Here is an 18,932-nt window from a genome sequence, read left to right as displayed (position 1 = left end):
CCTAACAAATCTTCTGGTAAAACGCTGCTGTTACTCCTACACAGCAGGAGCAACTTTTGTATACATATGCTATTGCAGATCTCTTTTTGTGAGAAAGTTGGAGTGGGGCATAGGCAGGAGAAAGAATCTGCGCTCAATGAAGCACATCATGCAGTGTAAGGGCTTGTAAAGTGTGCAGCGGTGTGTGTGGCACTGACCAAGCAACACAAAAATAGCTAACAGAAATCTTCACAATGAAAGATGTGGGATTAGGTGGGTTTCTTTTACCTTCTTCATCCTCTTCAGAGTCACTGTAACTCTTATCTTCAATAAATCCTGAGCTGGCAGAGCTCCCAGTGCTGGCTACACTCTCAAGGCGTCTCTTGATCAGCTCTGTCAAATCGCTGCTGGACTCATCCAGGCTTTTCTCTGCTTGGCCAGAGTTCTCCTGGGACTAGAAATGGTATAAAACTGATTTTAGCATTTGAAGATGTCATAACTCGGTATTGACAGTTGTGCAATGGAATGACATACAGAGAGGAGAAAAGGTCCCCTGGAGATACACTCAAACCATGTTTGAAAGGATGTTCCCTGCTTCCTATTTATTAATACACCTTACTCCCATTTATTAATATTGCACCATGAAAGTTAGGTAGAAGCAGGCTAGATGAGACTAAGGGATGAGCAGAGAGACTGTAACTCTGAAGAGGCTCCAGTTCTTGCAGGGCTTGGTGTAGGGAGCCCCGAGGCACTATGTTTTCATGACAGGAAAGTAGCCCCATCCTCTCCTCAATGCTGATTTCTGACTTTCTGTGTCTTCCCTTGTACCACAGCCCAATCTATGCTAGCACAAATGTTTGTGTGGATGGACACAACCCTTTGGAAACACAACCATCGTTTGCTTTACTTCAGACTGTGTTTGCCTGCTGCACAGGCTCTTGGATTGGCACAGAAGGGAGAGTGCAGGAGATGGGAACAAGCACATGGCAGAGAAGGTGGCCTAGTTTTGATAACTGGGGGCTACCAAACACAAATCCCTAAATTAGGCTTATGTTGTTCACACCAGTTTTTGTGACCTCCTTGTGCTGGGAAGTGTATCACAAGAAGTTCCCTTTCTGTCTCAAATGCACTAGTATTTGGGTATTTCCAGCTATTTCTTTAGTAGTTGTTCAGAGGAAGAGGATGGGAGTGAGGTCCAAGGAAGACCATGTCTTTTTGTTGCTCATATGAATTGAAACGTGGTGTGAAAGCAGCCTACATAAATATCAAACCCCCTGTGTTAACGCAGAAAAAACTGAACTTGAGGTCAGTGGTTTTTAGTTCTTTGGCTTATGACTGTAATTCCTTTACCTTGTATGCAATGAAATCTCCTCGTTTTCCTCGTAGATAATTGGACAGATTTCCATATTTACAATATTCTACTATGACCATTAAAGGACCTAAAGAGACAGTGAAAGTCAAATGAGTTCTGAAGCACTGCATAGCACTTAATGTTACCTTATCCTCACAAATCCTCTTCTAAATAGGTAAATACTATCATTCCTGTTAAATAGGTGAAGAATTCAGGAAACAGAGAAGTGACACTCCAGAAGCACGTAATCAACAGTAGATACAGAAAGGAGGAAATACAGAACTGATTCTTTTCCCCATTTGATGATAAACATTGGTATTTATGAACACTGGCAAAGGGAAATTCAGAATTATAAAGAAGAATATGCACTCCTCTATGTTGTTATGATTGTTTATTCTATTCACAGAATCGTAGCATCCTCTGTCTTTGCAATTGCTTGTTTTGGGTGGAGCTGATGCCTGTGGAGGCAATGAAAGTGTGCTGGATCCCTGTCAGATCCCATTGACCAGAGCTGTAACCTTCTCAGCACAGCGTCTGCACGAGCACAGCCAGCCTCAGCTCAGGGTGGTTCTGCTGCCGAGCACACAGCTTGCCCCAGTTGGAGTGCTGGGGGCTGGCAGAGCAAGGAGATCTTAGGGGGGTGTTTCTCTAGAGAACCCAGGGTCAAATGCTCTCATGGATGCCCCAGGCAAATGCGGATTCAAGCACAGCTTTGTAGCTCCTGTTACTGATTTATGCACGGCTCTGATAGGTTTCCTAGCCGTGACTTCTCTGTATTTTATTTCTTCACTGCAAAGCATACACTGTGCATTAATTCTAAGTGCTCAGCATCAGACGCTCAGCCAAAGTGTTAAAATTTGTTAGCTGTTATATTGCTGAAATAATGTATGTGCATACTTAATATCAGTCTTCATTAGAAGTGTCATTGTATGGTTATATAAAACCTAACAAGGAAGGAAAAAACACCATATTCTGCAATGGCATTTTAATAGTAACTCCTATCTCAGCGTCAGTCTTGAGAGCTCACAGCTATTTTTCTTCAGTCTGCAGTTGCACTGGGAAACTGAGGGGCTCCTAGGAGAAAAAGCTCTTCAGAGGATGGACAGTCACAGTGCAGGACCAGTTACTGCAGTGTATTTTTCTAGGCAGTTGGAATTCTGTGGCTGAAGCAGTTAACAACTACTGACCTTCTAGCAAGGCTGCCATGTTTTAGGCACCTGTTTGTTAGGCCACAACTTCTCCACTCACAATCCCAGCTACCTAGCCAAGCTTCTTATGTGTCTGAATACAAACTTTTGGGGTTTGCATGCTCCAATAATCCCTGTGAGCTCCCCATTCCTGGCTCCCAGATTGCAGCAGGCTGCTACTTACTGATTGCTCCCTTCAAGCTGGGAGGATCTTGCTGGGTAGGAGATTTCTCTTATCCTAACAAATCCACCTGGCTGAAATCTTATTTTCCCCATTTAAATGGACAACTCCACGTTCTTTGGGAAAATGATAGTTTCAGAGTCCCAGATAACAACAGATGTGCACACCATCTCTCTCACTCTTTCCCTTTCATTTGTTTTACTCTGGTTTCTTTGTCCTCAGCTGTCTTAAATATCCCCTTGGGACTGTTCTGAAGGCTCATTGTAAGCCGTTAAAAGGCATCTTTTAGAGTTGGCACACTGAAGTTAAAGCACAGTGCAGTAAGAGATACAGATGCTTTGTAGGGCAGCATGGGAAGGGAAGGGATGCTTTAGTGACAAAGGTCTACGATTTATGGAATCTTTTCTTTAAGTCTGCACTTCCCAGTAGATTTTTGCATGATGTACAGCAAGCCATGTCAGCTCAGTCCCTTGGAAGTCCATACTGCTGCTCCATTCAGCTTTGGACTGCCTAAGGCTTCCTGCATGCTATGCAAGGAATGAAACTCCTAGCAGGACTGAATCACTTGGGAAGAGGAAGCCACCAGTACCTTTTAGCCTGGTGCATTATCCCAAGAAGACAGGGAAGAAGAGGGAGAAGAAGGGGACAAGCACCTTTGAAATGACATATGGTGTTCATGTGGAAGACTAAGGAACTGAACTGCAATGAAGGAACCCATCTCTCTGCAGTTCATATTCTCTTTTGTAAATGAGCTTACAAAGGAGAAAGAAAGAAAAGATAGAGAAGTGACACCTGTGGTTGGGGAAAAGTTTCAGAAGCCATTTATGTGATGTGGCCATATCTGCAGCAGTAGAAGCACTCCTTGTGCTTCCATTAACAGTGCGTGCATGAGACTTGGGCAGTGCAGCACAGATACGTTGAAGTACCATCGTAACTGAGAAGGGCTTCTTCTTTACTTCATATTTAGTGAGCACTTCTTACCTCCAGCTTTGGTGCAAGCTCCCAGCAGGTTGACTACATTCAGATGGTGTCCTATGTGGATAAGGATCTTCAGTTCAGACATTAAAGCCTTGCATTCATTAGTAGTTGCACATTCTGCTTAAGATAAACAGGAAAAAATCATCTTTACACAGCAGGATATTTTCAGCAGGACACAGCAAGATCCTGTTTATACTTGGAAACAAAAGCCACCCAGGTTACTTGCAGTATCTTTGCCTTTCAGACTCTCAAACAGATAATAATTCAGCTGCTTCATTGTTTCCGGGTGACCTTTATGAAGTGGAATAACACTATCTTTTGAGTGACCCTTTCTTTCTCTAAAATGAGTTACAGAGGTTACTGTCCTGTAGAGGAACTTACCTAAATCAGATCCCAGAGAACCTTTGCAAGAACTGAATTTTGCAAGTTTAGTAGAGGAACAATCATTCTAAGCAGCAATAACAAGCAGAATAACGTACTTCTCTTTTGGTAGCAGTGATGTGCAGTTTAGCAGCACTTCTTTACAATACTTCTGAATACATTTCTCTGCAGTACTAAACATCACTCCAATGCATGTGTTGGAGAAACCCCCCACATCTGCAAGATGAGTCCCAAAAGCTATTGGAGAATGTACAGCATTAATAAATCTCAGTCCTGTGGGATATCGTTGACCTTAGAAATACACATTTGAGCCAAGGTGAGGGTATGAACCATGACCTCCACACTTCATGAGCTCTGGTTAGCCTGCTATACTGTACTTCATTCTCTTTCGCTGCCAAAGTTAAGACATTCTCAATCCTGAATGCTCTTCAGATGCTGACCTGTTTCCTCTGCCTTCTTTCCAAAACTGTCATGGTCAAAATACACTGTAAGAAAAAGGGGCTGCATCCTGTTTCCTCTGTTTTTGCCTTAGCAAAATCACGTAAGATTTAAAAATGAAAAAATAGTTACATAACAGATCACTTGGTGTAACAAATACAACTTCTTTATCTGTTGGTAGAATTCCCATAAACAAGTTTTCACCAAACTGTGCATCATAAAGAAGGAGTTATTCCAAGCCCCAAGTTTCTTCAGTCACTGGTGTCATGGATGTGTGGGGGGTGGCACCTCTCCTGATTTACACTAGCATGCCAGAACACACGCCTGGTGAAAGCTAAAGCAGCCTCTGAAATGCTTCAGATAATCTAGCACATGAACACGTAACCTTCAAACCAGAACAGACACTAGTCAGCTTCAAGGAAATGACAGATACACGAGAATTACAGTAATGTAAACTTCTCTAAAGCCTTTTTTTTTCTTTTTTTCTTTTTTTCTTTTTTTCCCCTGAATGGATTGATTTCAGCTAGAGAATCTGGTTTATTCAGGAACATGATGAATTATGGGCATGTTAGTTTGGGAATGCCAGGTTAGAGCTGGCTGACCCCCCTAGGGGAGAAAAAGGTAAAATTAGATAGGGAAACTGTCAGTTTTTGCTGAATATGTGTGGGCAGGGTGGAGTTGACATGAGGATCAGCTGGGAAGCACAGCATGGAAGTGAATGAAAGCCCAGAGCTATCTAGGGCAGTATGGATGGAGTGTGGCTAGATCAGTGGTTTCTAGGATACATAAGGAATGGGTGTGGAACAGAGGAAATGAGAACAAAAAATGATGATCTGAAGATCTAGAAAGTAATGCAGAGAAGAGAGCTGATGAGTCTGGCACTTGAGAGAGATGGGAAGTAGCAGAGCATCAGAAGCAGCTGGAAACAGAAGCCAAATGCTGTGATGAAAGAGAATTTCCCAGTTCATGGCATTGCAGGAGTTAATGCAGCAGTAATACAGCCGTGCAGCAGCAATGCTGAGCAATGTGGGCTGTGCAGATATCCAATGAGCACTGACTGCACCTTTGAAAAAATCCTACATGAGCAGCCATAAAGCTGAAGCTCAAGAAGCCAATGTGCTAGCAGATGCATTTATTCATAAGCTGTCTGCAGAGGCTTTATATGTAAATGTAATTTGAAAGAATAGTCTCCAAGTTCATCCATTCCTCATTGCTGAATGGTAAAAGCTTTCCTTAATTTCTATAATTGCAAGCAAGTTGTCTCTAATTTACTCTCTTGGCACTGCTTTTTCTCAGCCCCTTGAAATGTTGTGCATCTGAAAGGCCTGTGATCGAAGGCTTAGATCCAATTCCAGACCATCTAGTGTAATTACATTCTGTAATCTGTTTCCCTTCTAACCTCACAGACCTGTAAGCTGCTGTTTTCCTCCTCTAGGGATACCAGACTCTATCAGCAGCACAGCATGGAGCCCACTTGTCATTTCCCACACGTTAACATCCACTCTGTAAGGACTAATTGCTCCCATATGGCAAACCCACTCCCTTCTGAACACAATGAACTTGAGACTTGTTTGGAGCTGAGAACTGGAAACCTTACTGCCCACATGTTCCCTGAGGAGCCTCCTGAGTATCTCAGAGGGATATGTACCTTTGAGCATTTTTACGGCAACTGTTTTGCAGGTTGAAGATTTATCAATGCCAAAAGCAGACGCTTCCACCACCTTCCCAAAAGCACCGTGACCCAGTGTTTTACCTAGAGAAGCAAGAGTCAAGAATGAGCCAAAGGGGGCTTAAAACAGTCTGCATCGGGTAAGAGGGAATCATGCATTCTCAGCTGTGCAAGAAATACAAGGCTCCAGCACCCAGGCACAACGTAGACTGACAGCTGACAGAAGCCTGTATCACATATTTGCAGTATATGGATATAAACAGAATGATTTATATCCATATGACTTTAATGCAATACAGAATGTGATAGAACAGAGTAGAATAAATAAATCTGGATTCAGCTGAAGGCAAGGCTGTATATATATATATATGGCTTAAGGGTAAAAACAATACATACAGTCATCCTCAAGCTCTGGAAAATCAGGTTAAATGTGGAATTGTGGAACCCTGATCTCTCATGAATCACAGTCATAACGATGGCCTGCTAAGGCACTCAGACAGCCAGAACCCTTTGAACCTTTAGTTATTGACTTTTATTTGAAGTAAAATTTATATTAAATGGAATTTCAGGTGGTGATCTTTCATAATTTCACATCCATTTGAATTTTCAGGCCCATACCACCTAGTGCTCTGAGGGCTCTGACCCGTAGTGCAGTAGGGTACCCTGGGCATCGTGGTATGGCCCTTCCACTCTGCCAGTTTGAGCCCATGTCCCACCACCTTCTCCTTTTTTTCCTTTTTTGGTCTGTCTTCCTCTTTCTTCTCCATTCTCCAGCTTGATCACCATGAACACACACATACACACATATATTCCCTGCACTCACTGTTGCACACAGATGTTACTGTTTCTCTAAGCAAACACAGTCCACTTTTTACATTTCTTTGCTCTATCATCCATTGAGTTGAGTTCAGTTAAATTTGGTTTGTTTTTCTTGATAGTTCTTTACAGCTCAAAGCCAACTTTGAATAGCTGACAAATAACTGATTATTCTTCAAAAGAAAAATTCACTGTTAGACTGTAACCTTCCAGATTCACCCCTCTTTCCCTAGTCCTCTATAGGAGGGAAGCCATGTTTTTGACAGGCACAGTACCTGCAGGTACCTTCCCTTCCCTGTTAAGAGTTTGGTTTCACTTCTCCAAGGAACAGTAAGAGATGAAAACTGTTTTGAGAGACAACATCTTTGCTTTCCTTACCGAACTCCTTGTCTCACCTTGTTTAAGGGTGACAATGAATTCTGTGACTTGGTGCCAATTCTCACCAAAGGATGGGAGTATGCCAGCCCTAAATAGTAGGCTGATTCTTGGATTGTACAACAGGTCCATTGAAATTGAAAAGCGTTATAAACCATCATTCTTTATAATAATGATCAAGAACCACTCACCCAACCGCAGCCTGTCTCTTGGGAACTCCCATTTACTGCTGTCGTAGGGAAGACGGTCACACTGCTCATCAAGAGGCATTTCCTCTGGATCCATTATAATTGACAGGTATCCTGTTTTAATATCTGTGGCATCAGGCTAAAAATTGGAAAAAATTATTCACAGTGTTTACTTTGCAACTCTAATGGGGGAGAACTGTCATTTGTAAGATGAAAAACAAGCTGGGGAGTTCCCTGTATTGCAGTCTTAGCTCTGAAATTTATTCCAAACCATAAATGCATCCCTTCAGTTTTTTGCCTCTCCTTTCCCCTTATCTGGGAAATAAATGTTTATGCATGTCTGTCACTCATCAGTGTTGGGCAGACTCTTGGATTAATGTTGATAAACACTCTGAGGACACACTATTACTTTCTTCTGGCTGTATCTATTAAAATAAAGAAGCGCTTTTCTCTGTGATCTCCACAAGCTGCACTTGCTGGTGGCCTGCAGAGTGTTCTGCATGTTCTGCTCCATTTTCAGTTCAGCAACATTTTGTTTTGCAGACTTGATTCTGCACAGCTGTTTCATAGCGATTGCTTTAGTCAGAATTTTAATTGCACATTTGATTAAATTAATTAATTTTTAATTTAAAGTTAGTTGAGATCTGGTGAACATTAATAGTTACTCTTAATGCTGTTCAGTGAGAAATCGTGATTTGGTAGAACCTGTGAGCAGATTCACGTGGGTGTGAAATATAATAGCAAATTCCACAGCATTTGCGACAAGGAGCAAAAACATGAATTTGATCACTGTATTTGTGGCAGGAGTAGAAATTTTATTCAAGTATCAGGTATCAGCACTAGGACTGTATTTGGGTGAGCTTCAGAGCACAGATCTGTGGTCGCCCTTCTGTTTACGATTTGTTGTAGGAGAAACGGAGTAACATTCCTCAGAACTTTACTGAAACTCTAGTTTTCTGAGTCACAAAGGGAGGTAAAAGAATACCAACGCATGGAGATAAAATAAGCTCTGCGGTTGGGGCTCATGCTAGAATTTTTCTTTGAACAGTGCTCCCTTCAGTATTTGTGTTTCAGAGAAATCTTACTGGACAGCTGTTGAAATCGAGCCCTCATTTTAGGGGATTTAATGTTTTCTCTTCAAGTCTTGCAAGGCAGTTTGGCACATAAAAGAAGAGTAGCCTGATTTTATGTGGAAGTGGGTAGAAATCTCACAAGTACAAGTGATCTTTCGGGAAGGTAGGGGACTGTCATCAGAAATCTTGGACTTAAATTTTATAGGAACATTTGTCACAGTTTTTCTAATATTTGTCCCCAACATTCACAGTGACTTGCAGCCCTAAACGCTGATGCTATGCATAAAAGGTGTCCAACCTCAGCACCTTCGTGCAGTATGGAAGCTCTCTTACTTTTCTCAGTTTCCGAATGAAAAGGGTCAGAAGGAGCCAGAAGAGGGTAGCAGCAAGACCAGTGCAGACCAAAATGATAACTTCGATGTTGGATTTCTCCTCAGAACCTGTAGGTTAAACATACAGCCAGATTTTAAATATAGCCAAAGCCCATGATTGATCAATAATTCACATCAGTCCAGCACAATGTATGGGTTTTACCTTAGCTTAGATCTCACCTTGTATTTTAATGAAGGCTGATGTACTGTCTTGGCCCATGTCATTGGTCGCCTTGCATTCATAGAGCCCTTCATCATCCTTCTTCACTCTCTCAATGACCAGGGTATTATTTTCCATGGAAATTCCTGCAGTGAGGGATCTAGGTGAATTTTATTGCAATAATCTACCTTCCCCCAAATGCTTTCAGGAGGCAGAGCACTGAAGATGAGCTCCCATTCATTCCTATGCTGCTGTCAGGAATCATTTTAAGGCCATGTTCCTTATTGTGGTTTGGCAACAACCTGACACCAGTTTAGACTGCTGGGCATCGCTTATCCTACAGTGAATGCAGCTGTTAACTTACTGCAAACAGAGCCTGACAGAACTTTCATGGAATTTAGTGAAGTGGTGAAAAGTCTTCTGAGAGCAACATTATACCTGAAAGAAAAGGGAACTCAAAGAAACTACTGGAGAAAGGCAGCATCTCAGAGGCTGTGGGAAGTGGTGGGAGTTCTACTGTGTGAACGTGGTCAGGAAGGTTGTATGCTTCCCTGGAAAAATCCTGGCTTCACAGAAGGACAGGAGCAAATGCTGGGCTGCCAAGAGAGACATGACCTAGGGATGACCTATGAAAGGCTTCTCCACATATAATTTACCTGCTTTTGTGGTACAAAACTGAGATCTTATCCATTTCACCAGGGATGTGTTTGGGGCAAAAACTGGGAAGCATGTTGATCTCTGAATCCAATCGGGAAGGGCATTTTGCACTGCAAGGTGTTCTGCCCATGAATTCTGTCACTGTTAACAAGAGTACCACATAATTTACCACATGCCCTGCTGAAATATTTACCCTGAGGTGTTTTTTCCAAATATTTTATTTATGTTTCCATTGGCTGGATGTTACATGCTTGTCCCTCTAGAATTATTTATAAAATTTCAGTAGCTATAAAGAGTTTCTGCTCAGAACACTCTGATCTGAATTATGTATGATCCTAGATTTCCTACCTAGATGCAAAATTAAAGTTACAGGACTAGCTCCTGACATGGGTTCCTTCATGACTTGGAGGACATCTCAGGACAGAGAGATGAGGAGTTCCAGGTGCAGGTGAAGGAGCCCTGCCCCGTGCTCACAACAGCTGCTGCACCATTCTCCTTTCTGTGTTGTGAGAGATAAAGAAGAGATGAGTGATACCACGGCAAGCCTTGGCCTGGCCGTTGGGTAGAATTGCTACAGCTCATGGCAGTGCACTGTGACCAGCACCAGGGATGTGTGGCAGTTCAGGCCTGTGTTCTCAGAGCATCCCAGCAAGTAGGGAGTTAGAGTTTCATGCACAAACTGTTGCTTAGCACAAGCAGACTGAGCAGCAGCACACTGTACTCCTCAGTCTCACTAAAGCTATGCTAATGTCCTCAGATCGAGGACTGCAGACACCGCTGTGTGCAGGAGGAAAGCTGCACGAACAGGCAGCGAGTAGCAGCCAGTTGGCAGCTCAGACACTGAAGTCCAAGTCAGAGACTGCTGCAGGGGTCCGACGTACTTGGATTTGAGCTCACGTTTCCCTTCGTGCCATGTCTGATATCCCCACTCAGCCACGCTGGCAGTAGCTGTGGGGCTGCATGTCCCTGCTTGTGGCAATCCCATAGTGCCATTTGTCACCATGAGTTAAAGCAATGCTCACCTGATGCTGCTGAGATGGGGTAGCCATCTTTGCTCCATGTAATCTGTGGCTCTGGTGTTCCACTGACTCTGCACTCCAGAATGATCTTGCCACTGATATTAACCTCCAGATCTGTCAGATTCTGTAGGACATACGGGGCTGCCTTTGCTGCAGTCACAGAGGAAAACAATACACAGTAAGATTCCAGGAGTCATCTACACCTTGTCTCCTTGGGCCAGCTGCAGAGATTGGGTAGCAAAATTCCCCCGAATGATCATGGAAAGAGCTCATCTGGCTTATTTTCAAGCTGCTTATGCAAAGATTCAGCTCAACCTGGAACCTCCTCAAGTTTCTCATCCTCTGAAGGAAGCAGAGCACAGAGAGTGGGCAGAGCAAGGGCAGAGTAGGTGCAAAACAAGAAGGGAGGAAGCAAAGAAGGATCAGTTCTAAGGATTTTGTCTCCATGATGACAGGAGTTATCTGCTTACTGCAAAGTGTGTTAACCTCCACACAATAGAATACATTATGTTCACTTAAAAAAGATACGGGAAAGTAATTGAATAAAATCTCTAGCATAAAAAATGCATTTTTTTTGTCAGTAAGGAGAGTAGCTGATGGGTGTTGATACATTAAAAAAAAAAACATCTGAAAGCTGGTTTCTGTAGAAGGAGGGCTGGTTTGCAGAGGTGTTTCCATGTACATTTCTGAGAAAAACTGCATCTCTGACATGTGCCAGACAAACAACAGACCCCAGTAGTTCTCACAAGGCTGTGATTAAGATTGCAGTTCTCCCATGGCTGTATTCCCAGTTTAACTGTGTTTTTCTCATAGCCATCGTGTGTAGGTGTCTGCGTAGGTGGAAATCTGACTAAATGAATAAAATATCTGCCGGAGGAGAGAGCAGTGCATTGCCTGAATGCAAAGGGATCCTGGTGCACCGTGGCAGGTGATGCTGGCAGGTGGCTCTGGACAAGGCAGATGCCAGAGTGCTGCCATACGGCGTGGGATCTTTGCTCTGCTCTGTGCTGTGGGATGGGGCAGCGCTCACGCCTCGTTGTAGGCAGGAGTGCAGCCAGTGCTGCACAGCCTGATTCGTGCCTGGTGACAAGGCCTTTTTGGTGCCTCATCACTCATTAATGTGAGTGGAGAAGCCAGTTTAGAAATCACTAACTTAGTTCTAAAGCACCCTGCTTGCTATGCCCTTGCTTGCTGCCATTTATTTCAGTTCTGCTCTATTTCAATGCTTTGGGCTTTTCTTCACCTTTCTTCACTAGAAGCATGAGGCACTTCCTCAGCAGCACTTCTGTAAGAAGGTTTGGAGTTGATCCCTCTCATTTTCTTTATTATGAAGCTGAAGAAACTTCACTCATTTTGGCGAGTTTGTGTGTGGTGCTGGAGGAAGTGTCTGGTCCTTCACAGCCAGAGCAATGAAACACGGCTCTGGGATCTGCAGTACTACTATTTTCATGGAAATAAAAGAGACAGGGATTTGAGTGCATGTAAGAAAATGCTATAATGCTATAATGAAGTGCATCCCGTGTACCCAGACCAAGTGGTACACATCCCTAGTTTGTACACCTGACCTGATACATCTGTGGTTACACCAGGTGTCTGCACCATCCCGGCAGCCCTCCCAAAGCCCCCCAGACCTGGAGTGGCAGTTCCAACAGATACAGCTGTGCTGCTGCTAACGTGGTGGGAGTGTCTTTATTCCTCAGTCAGCACTAAACTTGTATCCAGCAGGGAGACAGGGAGATAAAGGCTGCTGAAATCACCTTTCTGAGTAAGGAGAACATTTACTACAAACCCAGTAACGGCTAGATGAATCACATTCACGGCTAGGAGTCAAATCTCACACAGAAATGTGAAAAATCACAAAGTGCATACGAGGGCTGTCCCTAGGAAATGCTGCCCACCTTGTGCTTTGACAGAGCCCAGTGTTTCTGCTTCCCCAGCTGCAGGACAGTGCCACCCACCTCTGATAAGGAGCCGTGTGTGCTGCTCCAGCGTGCCGCTGCCGTTGTGCTGGTGCTGGGCACGGCACTTGTAGAGGCCGCTGTGCTCCTCTGTGACGTTTGCAATGATCAGGGTCAGGGAAATGGAGTAGGCGTCAGTGCTCCGGGTTAGAGAGCTGCCGTGAGCCGCGGCCCGGGACGGGTAGGACCAGGCCAGGTTGCTGTAGATGTACCTGGAGGCCCTGCAGGTCAGCTGGGCAGTGCTCCCTGCAATGGCTGTGACCTGTGGGGCCGTCTGCAACCCCGATGGCACATCTGCAGGAAAAGAAAACGTCTGCCATCACGTTGCAATTGAGAATGGCTTTGGGTGCCCATTTGCAACTTGATGACTGGATTTCAGTGAGCAGCCCCAATGGAACGAGCCACTCTAATGAGATCCGCATTTGCTCGTGCAAAGAGGCATTACATTTTCAAGTAATTAATTGAAAGTTTATATATAGAAGCAGTTAATGAACTAAGAGAGTTTAATCAAGAGACTGCTATGCAGGTGGATAAATGCGTTCATGACATCCTCTCTTTCTATCTGCTATCAGTGCTTGAAAGTGTAATTGCATTAGAGTAAAGAAACCTCTTCCCATTTCTCACAAGTAACGCTCTCTTTCTTCACCACTGAACAATCTTCCCAATTCTCTCCTCTTTCACATGGATATTTATTTGATCTGTGGATGGATGACAAACTGGTCTAATGATGTACAAGTCCTTGAGGCTTTGTTACCACAGTAATACTTTGATGCAGATTCCAACATATACACAAATGAATAAGCAGTTTCTTGCTATATTTTTAGTTACTTTTCATTTCAGAAAAAAAATCAATTTTCCTGAATTGCCTAACTGAATCCATTTGAAGACAAGAAAAAATGTTTCTGAGTAGAATGCCAAAATCTGGCCTACAAATAATTCCTATTACTGCCTTAGCTGCTAGGGACCTGCAGTTAAATTGTGTCTGCAAAATATTCTTTGCTTATTTTATTCTGTTACTTCCATGATCTGTGCACCCCAAATACTTGAATGAAAGTGCATTGATAATCACAGTGGCCTGGGATTGTTCTTCTGTCTGTTAGGTCAGGATTCAGAAGCAGCTGACATGGAGAGTTGGGAAGAATCCTTTTAAAGTGTCACCTGCACAGTACTGGGGTGGCACACCTTGGGAACACTAGTTCTGGTTTACCTTCTGAACACTTGCTTGCAATAAATCTGATGATAGACTGTTGCTTTACTACTGAGCTGTTAATAAGATGCTTTCTCCAATGGATGGCACTCAGAGGGGACATCAGTTAAAGAGGAGCAACCATGCATCATGTTTGCAGTCTGACAAATTCCACATGGGAGCTAGCATTTGGCCAGGGGCTCACACTGTAAGCCCTTGCAAAAAGCTCTGTTGAAGCTATAGTTGAGCATAAATAGCAAGGATGTTATAATAACCAATCTGCCTTATAATACACTATATGTTCTATGAAATACAGAGCCCTGAAGGAGATTTTAGATAGAATTAAAAATCTTCTTCACAAGTCATCTGGAATATAACCAATAAGCTTAATGATTTTTAAAGGCTGTCTCCAGAAATATTTTACGAAAATTCCAAAAAAGAGAAGAGACCCCTTAGGCCACAGCTGTGGAAATTGTTTTCTCTTTCTTTTAATGAAATTTCAGCCCACTTTATGCAGTTTTTTGTTAGTGATAGCTGCACACTCAAGCTAACTTGTGTAACACATCCATCCTCCATCTGATGCCCTGTGGCTCCTACATATCAACATGATCAAGGGGGAAAGTCTGAGGAGAGCAGTAATTCTCAAAATAGGAAGAATTAAGGTTCAGTGAAAACAGTGGGGTGTGGCATGAGCTGCATCCCTCGCAGCCATCAAACCAAAATAGAGAAAAAGTGCCCTCTTTAGCTGACTTTTTCTTGCTTTCTTTTCTCAATGTTTTTTAGTATCTCCTGTGAGAGTTATAGAACTGAACCAGATGGGTCTTTGGTTAGACTTGGTGCTTAGGTAAGCTCAATGGTCTGGGATCCTCTCCAGCCTGAATTATCTTTAGAGTTGGATCCCAGAGAAAGCATGCATGGATTCTAGGTAAAATGGTGAACTTGGAGCTTGGACATGCTTCCCAGAGCAAAACACTGTGAAGCCCTGCAAGCCTGCAAGGCAGACTAAATCCTGCCCCAAAGTGGTTTGGATTGCAGCCCTTTTTGCTTTTTCCTCTACCCCTCAGGCAGGATCTTCTTCTGATTCTCTAATTAAAATTTCTCTAACTAATTCTCACAACTCGCAGCCCCATTTGTTTTGCAGGGCGTTACCACGAGTGGCTGTAGGAAAAGTCCACCAGGAGCACTGCATTTCTTGTGCAGGCACTGCCTGGGCACGGTGCTCAACAGTGTCACCTTCCTGCTGAACCTCACTGGTGCAGGATTTTTTTTCTGCCAACACTCTGGGAGCAGTAGAAGCACTTGTTTTTCTTGTCATTTCTCTTACGGACATTTTTTATTTAGCATTTTGACTATTTTGAGCTGGAAGTTGTGCTAGTCTCTTCCATCTTGTTAGTCTTTCAAGCTCTTTCAGCTCCAATAGAATATTCATTGATTTTCGTTACAGTGCAAGGAAAAAGGGAATAAAAGTTTCTCTTGCCCTCCTCTCTGTTCTTCCCTTACCTGCACTGTCTGGGAGTGGCTGCGGTGCTGGGAGCTGTAAGGCAGTTCTCCCTTGCACTGCTTTGCTTACACGATCTTGAACCTGAGCAATGGTTGACTTCCTCTCCCTGAACAGACACAGTGTTTTGTAAGACTCCCAATAAAACAGCTAGAAGAATGCTCTGTGGGGTCTTTTCTCTTTTATCAGCAGTCACCACACACTTGTCTCTCATACTGTGTTACAGTGTAGCCATGAATTTCACTCTCAACTGTGAGGGATTCCATGACAAAATAGGGAAATGAGCCACTGGAAGAAGGTAAAAAGTCAGCATAAATCAAAAGAAAGTCTGGCTCCAATTCTATTTACAAGGAATTAACTGGGTTTAATTTCCTGCGCTTTGCACAATAATCAGTGTAATTCAGAACTCTGCTCCTTTCCAGATTCCATCTCTGTGCCTCTCAGAGCAGAGAGGGCTCTGCCAGGCTCATTCATGTAGGGAGAGTGAGAAACAGGAAGGGAGAGCCCTGCCATCTGAAGCAGCACAGAGCTTTTCCTAAATCCTGTAAGCATGTTGGGAGTAAACAAAGTGAGAGTGGCAGCTGCAGAAAGGCCCAGTTCATTCATTAGTCCAATATCTGATAGCAGATTTTATCTCATGTTTTTAATACACTATTTTCTTTCTGGTAGAAATTTCTCATTCAATTTTTCTGAGTTATTTCTGCAATCAGATATGGGTTGAAAAAGGACTTTTGTTATTATTTGTTATTCTTAGCATAATTCATTTATATTCTAAGAACATTTGGAGGTTTAGTATGGGTGGGATCCTGTTTTGTTGTATTTAGCACAATCGCTCAAGAGACAGAATCTGATTTACTGTGGAGCTATGGTAATACACAGCTGCTCTTCCCAAGGTGCAGAGCAGACAATTGGAAGCTGGTCACTGGGTGATACAGTTCCACATCCCCTTGGCCCCCTGCATGGCTCGGTTTCAGTGTCATCTCCAAACCCCGATGACCTTTCACTGGAACAAATTTTACTGGCAAAGGAAAGGTTTTAAAAATAGATTCCAGTGCTGTTTCTAATGTCTGTGAGTTTTTGAGGGGCCTTTGCAGTGGAAGAACAAAATGGCTGTGGAAGTTATTCCATTAGGATAGATACTTTTCTGCGGAACTAATGCTGAGGTGCATGCACCTGGCTGAAGACATTTCCCCACCAAGCAGATGCAGCCTGGGCAACATCTGATTGAGTTTCCCTGTAACTCTGAGCCGTGTCCTGGCAAAGCACTTCAACCCTGACCTATGGAACGAGTTTTTTGAGGAAAGAAGAGAGTCTAGCTGCTGTGTTATTTTCAGATTTCTTAGCAGGGAGAAGTTAATTAACCTGAATTCAGTTCAAAAGTTTGAAAGCAATTCAGAAGCCATCAGATTGTTCTTCAGTAGGAGATAAAGGGAAATCATGTATTTAAAACCAACAAAGTGCTGAACTATTTGTGGAGCCCCACAGTTTGCAGCTGCTTTGCAGAGAACAAGGCTCAGTGGCTGAGTGTAAGCTGCTGGGAACCTTTTTCTGGATGTTGTCCTGAAGGCTCACACACCACCTATGTGCTCTGAGAGTCTGGTTCAGCCTTCATCTCAGCTTTTAGGTCCAATCTGCATAAAATAAATCAGCCTAGCAGTTGCAAAATGTTTTTATTCTCACTTTATATTCATCAAGATGTTCCTAAACTGCCAGTTTTGTATCAGGAAACGTGAAAGTTTGAATTCTGAGGCAGGATCCATGATAACAGTATATTACAGGTTATTCTACCACCTCTGCCAAACATACACCCCTTCTGTCACAGCAAAGCTTTCACTACCTTGGCAATGCTTACAAACACAGCTTGCTTGGTGCCTTCTGCTTCTGAACTTGCCCTGTTTAGTAGCTCCAAACTTCCCCTGCATGTCCCTCCAACAGCAGACCACATGGTGAGAGCAATCCAGCAGCAGGTCAGTCTGGGGCTGCTGTACCACTGCAGCATGACTGACTTTAGGGTCAGGATGGCCAAATTTAGAAAGGTTGTGTTTCTTTCTCATCTGTAAACAGCACTATTTTTAAACGCACCATTTACACAAGTCAGTCATGCTCAGTTAGCATCTGCCTCCTCCACACAACGACACACACCCCGTCTTTTCTTAGTGGGCAAGGCTGTCTCCCCAAGCACTGTTAAATTGTGGTCTGTTTTGATGAAAGTGAAATGCTTCCACCAGAACCATTGTCAGCAGTTTTGCCTAGGGATTCATTTCCCTCATGATTAAAAATGCGTGATTAAAACGTTTGTGTCTCAAGATGCTGCTAGATTGATTTTAAAATATAAAATATGAAATATTAGCTCATTGTGGGGGGAAAAACAAAAATGTGCCAATTCAGTATTCTCCTGTAAAAGAATCTTTACTAGAAGGCAAAAAATGAAAATAAAACATAGTTGTGTAAGGTGCAAGCAGTGCCTTAGCCCTGTGAGTCTGACTTCATGCAAGTTGCCTCTTTAGATGCTGCAGCACTGGCCTTAGTCACTAGATACTATGAAGTGCAGTGGACGGTTTGGGAACATACTGCTCTGAGTAACCCAGCCAAACATGATCGCTCACAGACTCCAGAGAAGAAACAAACCCATATGAAAACTCATTCTTGGAAGGGGTGAAGTGTAAAATTAATAGCTGTTCTTCAACCCGTGTTGGTCAGGAATCCTGTGGATCTCTTATGTCTGTGCTTTAATTCTCACCAGAGAACCTTCAAGGTTTTTTTCCCAGATAAAAATAGTTAGGGCTTGGGAAGACATCTGAGTCTTAAAACTCCCTTCTGAATCCATACGGCATTGAGGTGGCACACAGAAGCTGTAACTAGAGGTGAAAGCTCTACCCTATTATTATTATTGTACATCCATGCAATAAGAATGGTGACAAGGCTTAGCGAGCACTTTGTGGACTCGTCTGATCTGTAATGTTCTGAACTACTTTAGAGCAATGGAGTCAATGAAGGACACACAAGAGGCAGAGTAGTGCAGAACATTGCCACAAATGAGCTTAGCCCTCAATTGGCTTTAAGGGGAAGAAAAATGGTGAGGACAAGACATTTACCTTCCAGGGCACTTCTGCACTCTTTGTTCTAAAAAATGTTATTTTGATGCAAATTTTGCCATCCAGCATCCACTCATCCAGTAAGTGAGCACAGAAATGATTCAGTGTAGCCTGGTAAGCTCTTGAACAAGGCTGTTCCCAGATTCTTTGCCTTTTTTAAACTCCCATTTCTCCTGAAAGCATGATGCAGGTCCTGATCTCACTACTAAAGAATTTCTGTGTTAAAAGGTTAAGCACATATTTGTTTAGATTTGTGTTCTTTGGAGAAATAGCATGTCCACCTCCTCCCTCCTTAAAGGGTTCTGCAAAGGCTAATTGCTCAGGCAGGGACCTAGTGTCACCACAGCCCCCAGTGATACTGGCCCTGAATTA

General features: G+C 43.1%; 1 protein-coding gene across 2 annotated transcripts in view; it reads right to left on the bottom strand.

The window, feature by feature from the left end:
• The window catches only part of LOC122163917 (vascular endothelial growth factor receptor kdr-like), a 119,993-nt gene that overhangs the window by 24,936 nt on the left and 76,125 nt on the right, over window positions 1-18,932 (bottom strand). The window contains exons 13-21 of one of the 2 annotated variants that reach the window (XM_042825492.1): window positions 12,782-13,075; window positions 10,827-10,973; window positions 9,168-9,293; window positions 8,950-9,056; window positions 7,547-7,682; window positions 6,144-6,248; window positions 3,680-3,796; window positions 1,330-1,418; window positions 268-433 (exon numbers count right to left, since the gene is read on the bottom strand). In XM_042825492.1, coding sequence (XP_042681426.1) covers window positions 268-433; window positions 1,330-1,418; window positions 3,680-3,796; window positions 6,144-6,248; window positions 7,547-7,682; window positions 8,950-9,056; window positions 9,168-9,293; window positions 10,827-10,973; window positions 12,782-13,075 — 1,287 coding nt within the window. The remainder of the gene's footprint in view (window positions 1-267; window positions 434-1,329; window positions 1,419-3,679; window positions 3,797-6,143; window positions 6,249-7,546; window positions 7,683-8,949; window positions 9,057-9,167; window positions 9,294-10,826; window positions 10,974-12,781; window positions 13,076-18,932) is intronic. The other variant, XM_042825493.1, reaches the window with a different exon arrangement.

The sequence above is a fragment of the Centrocercus urophasianus genome, unplaced genomic scaffold (genome assembly GCF_019232065.1).
Source record: "Centrocercus urophasianus isolate 14NV4802_14NV808 unplaced genomic scaffold, USGS_Curo_1.0 seq_24, whole genome shotgun sequence".
Lineage (NCBI taxonomy): Eukaryota > Metazoa > Chordata > Aves > Galliformes > Phasianidae > Centrocercus > Centrocercus urophasianus.
This window is presented reverse-complemented; position numbering and strand designations above follow the sequence as displayed.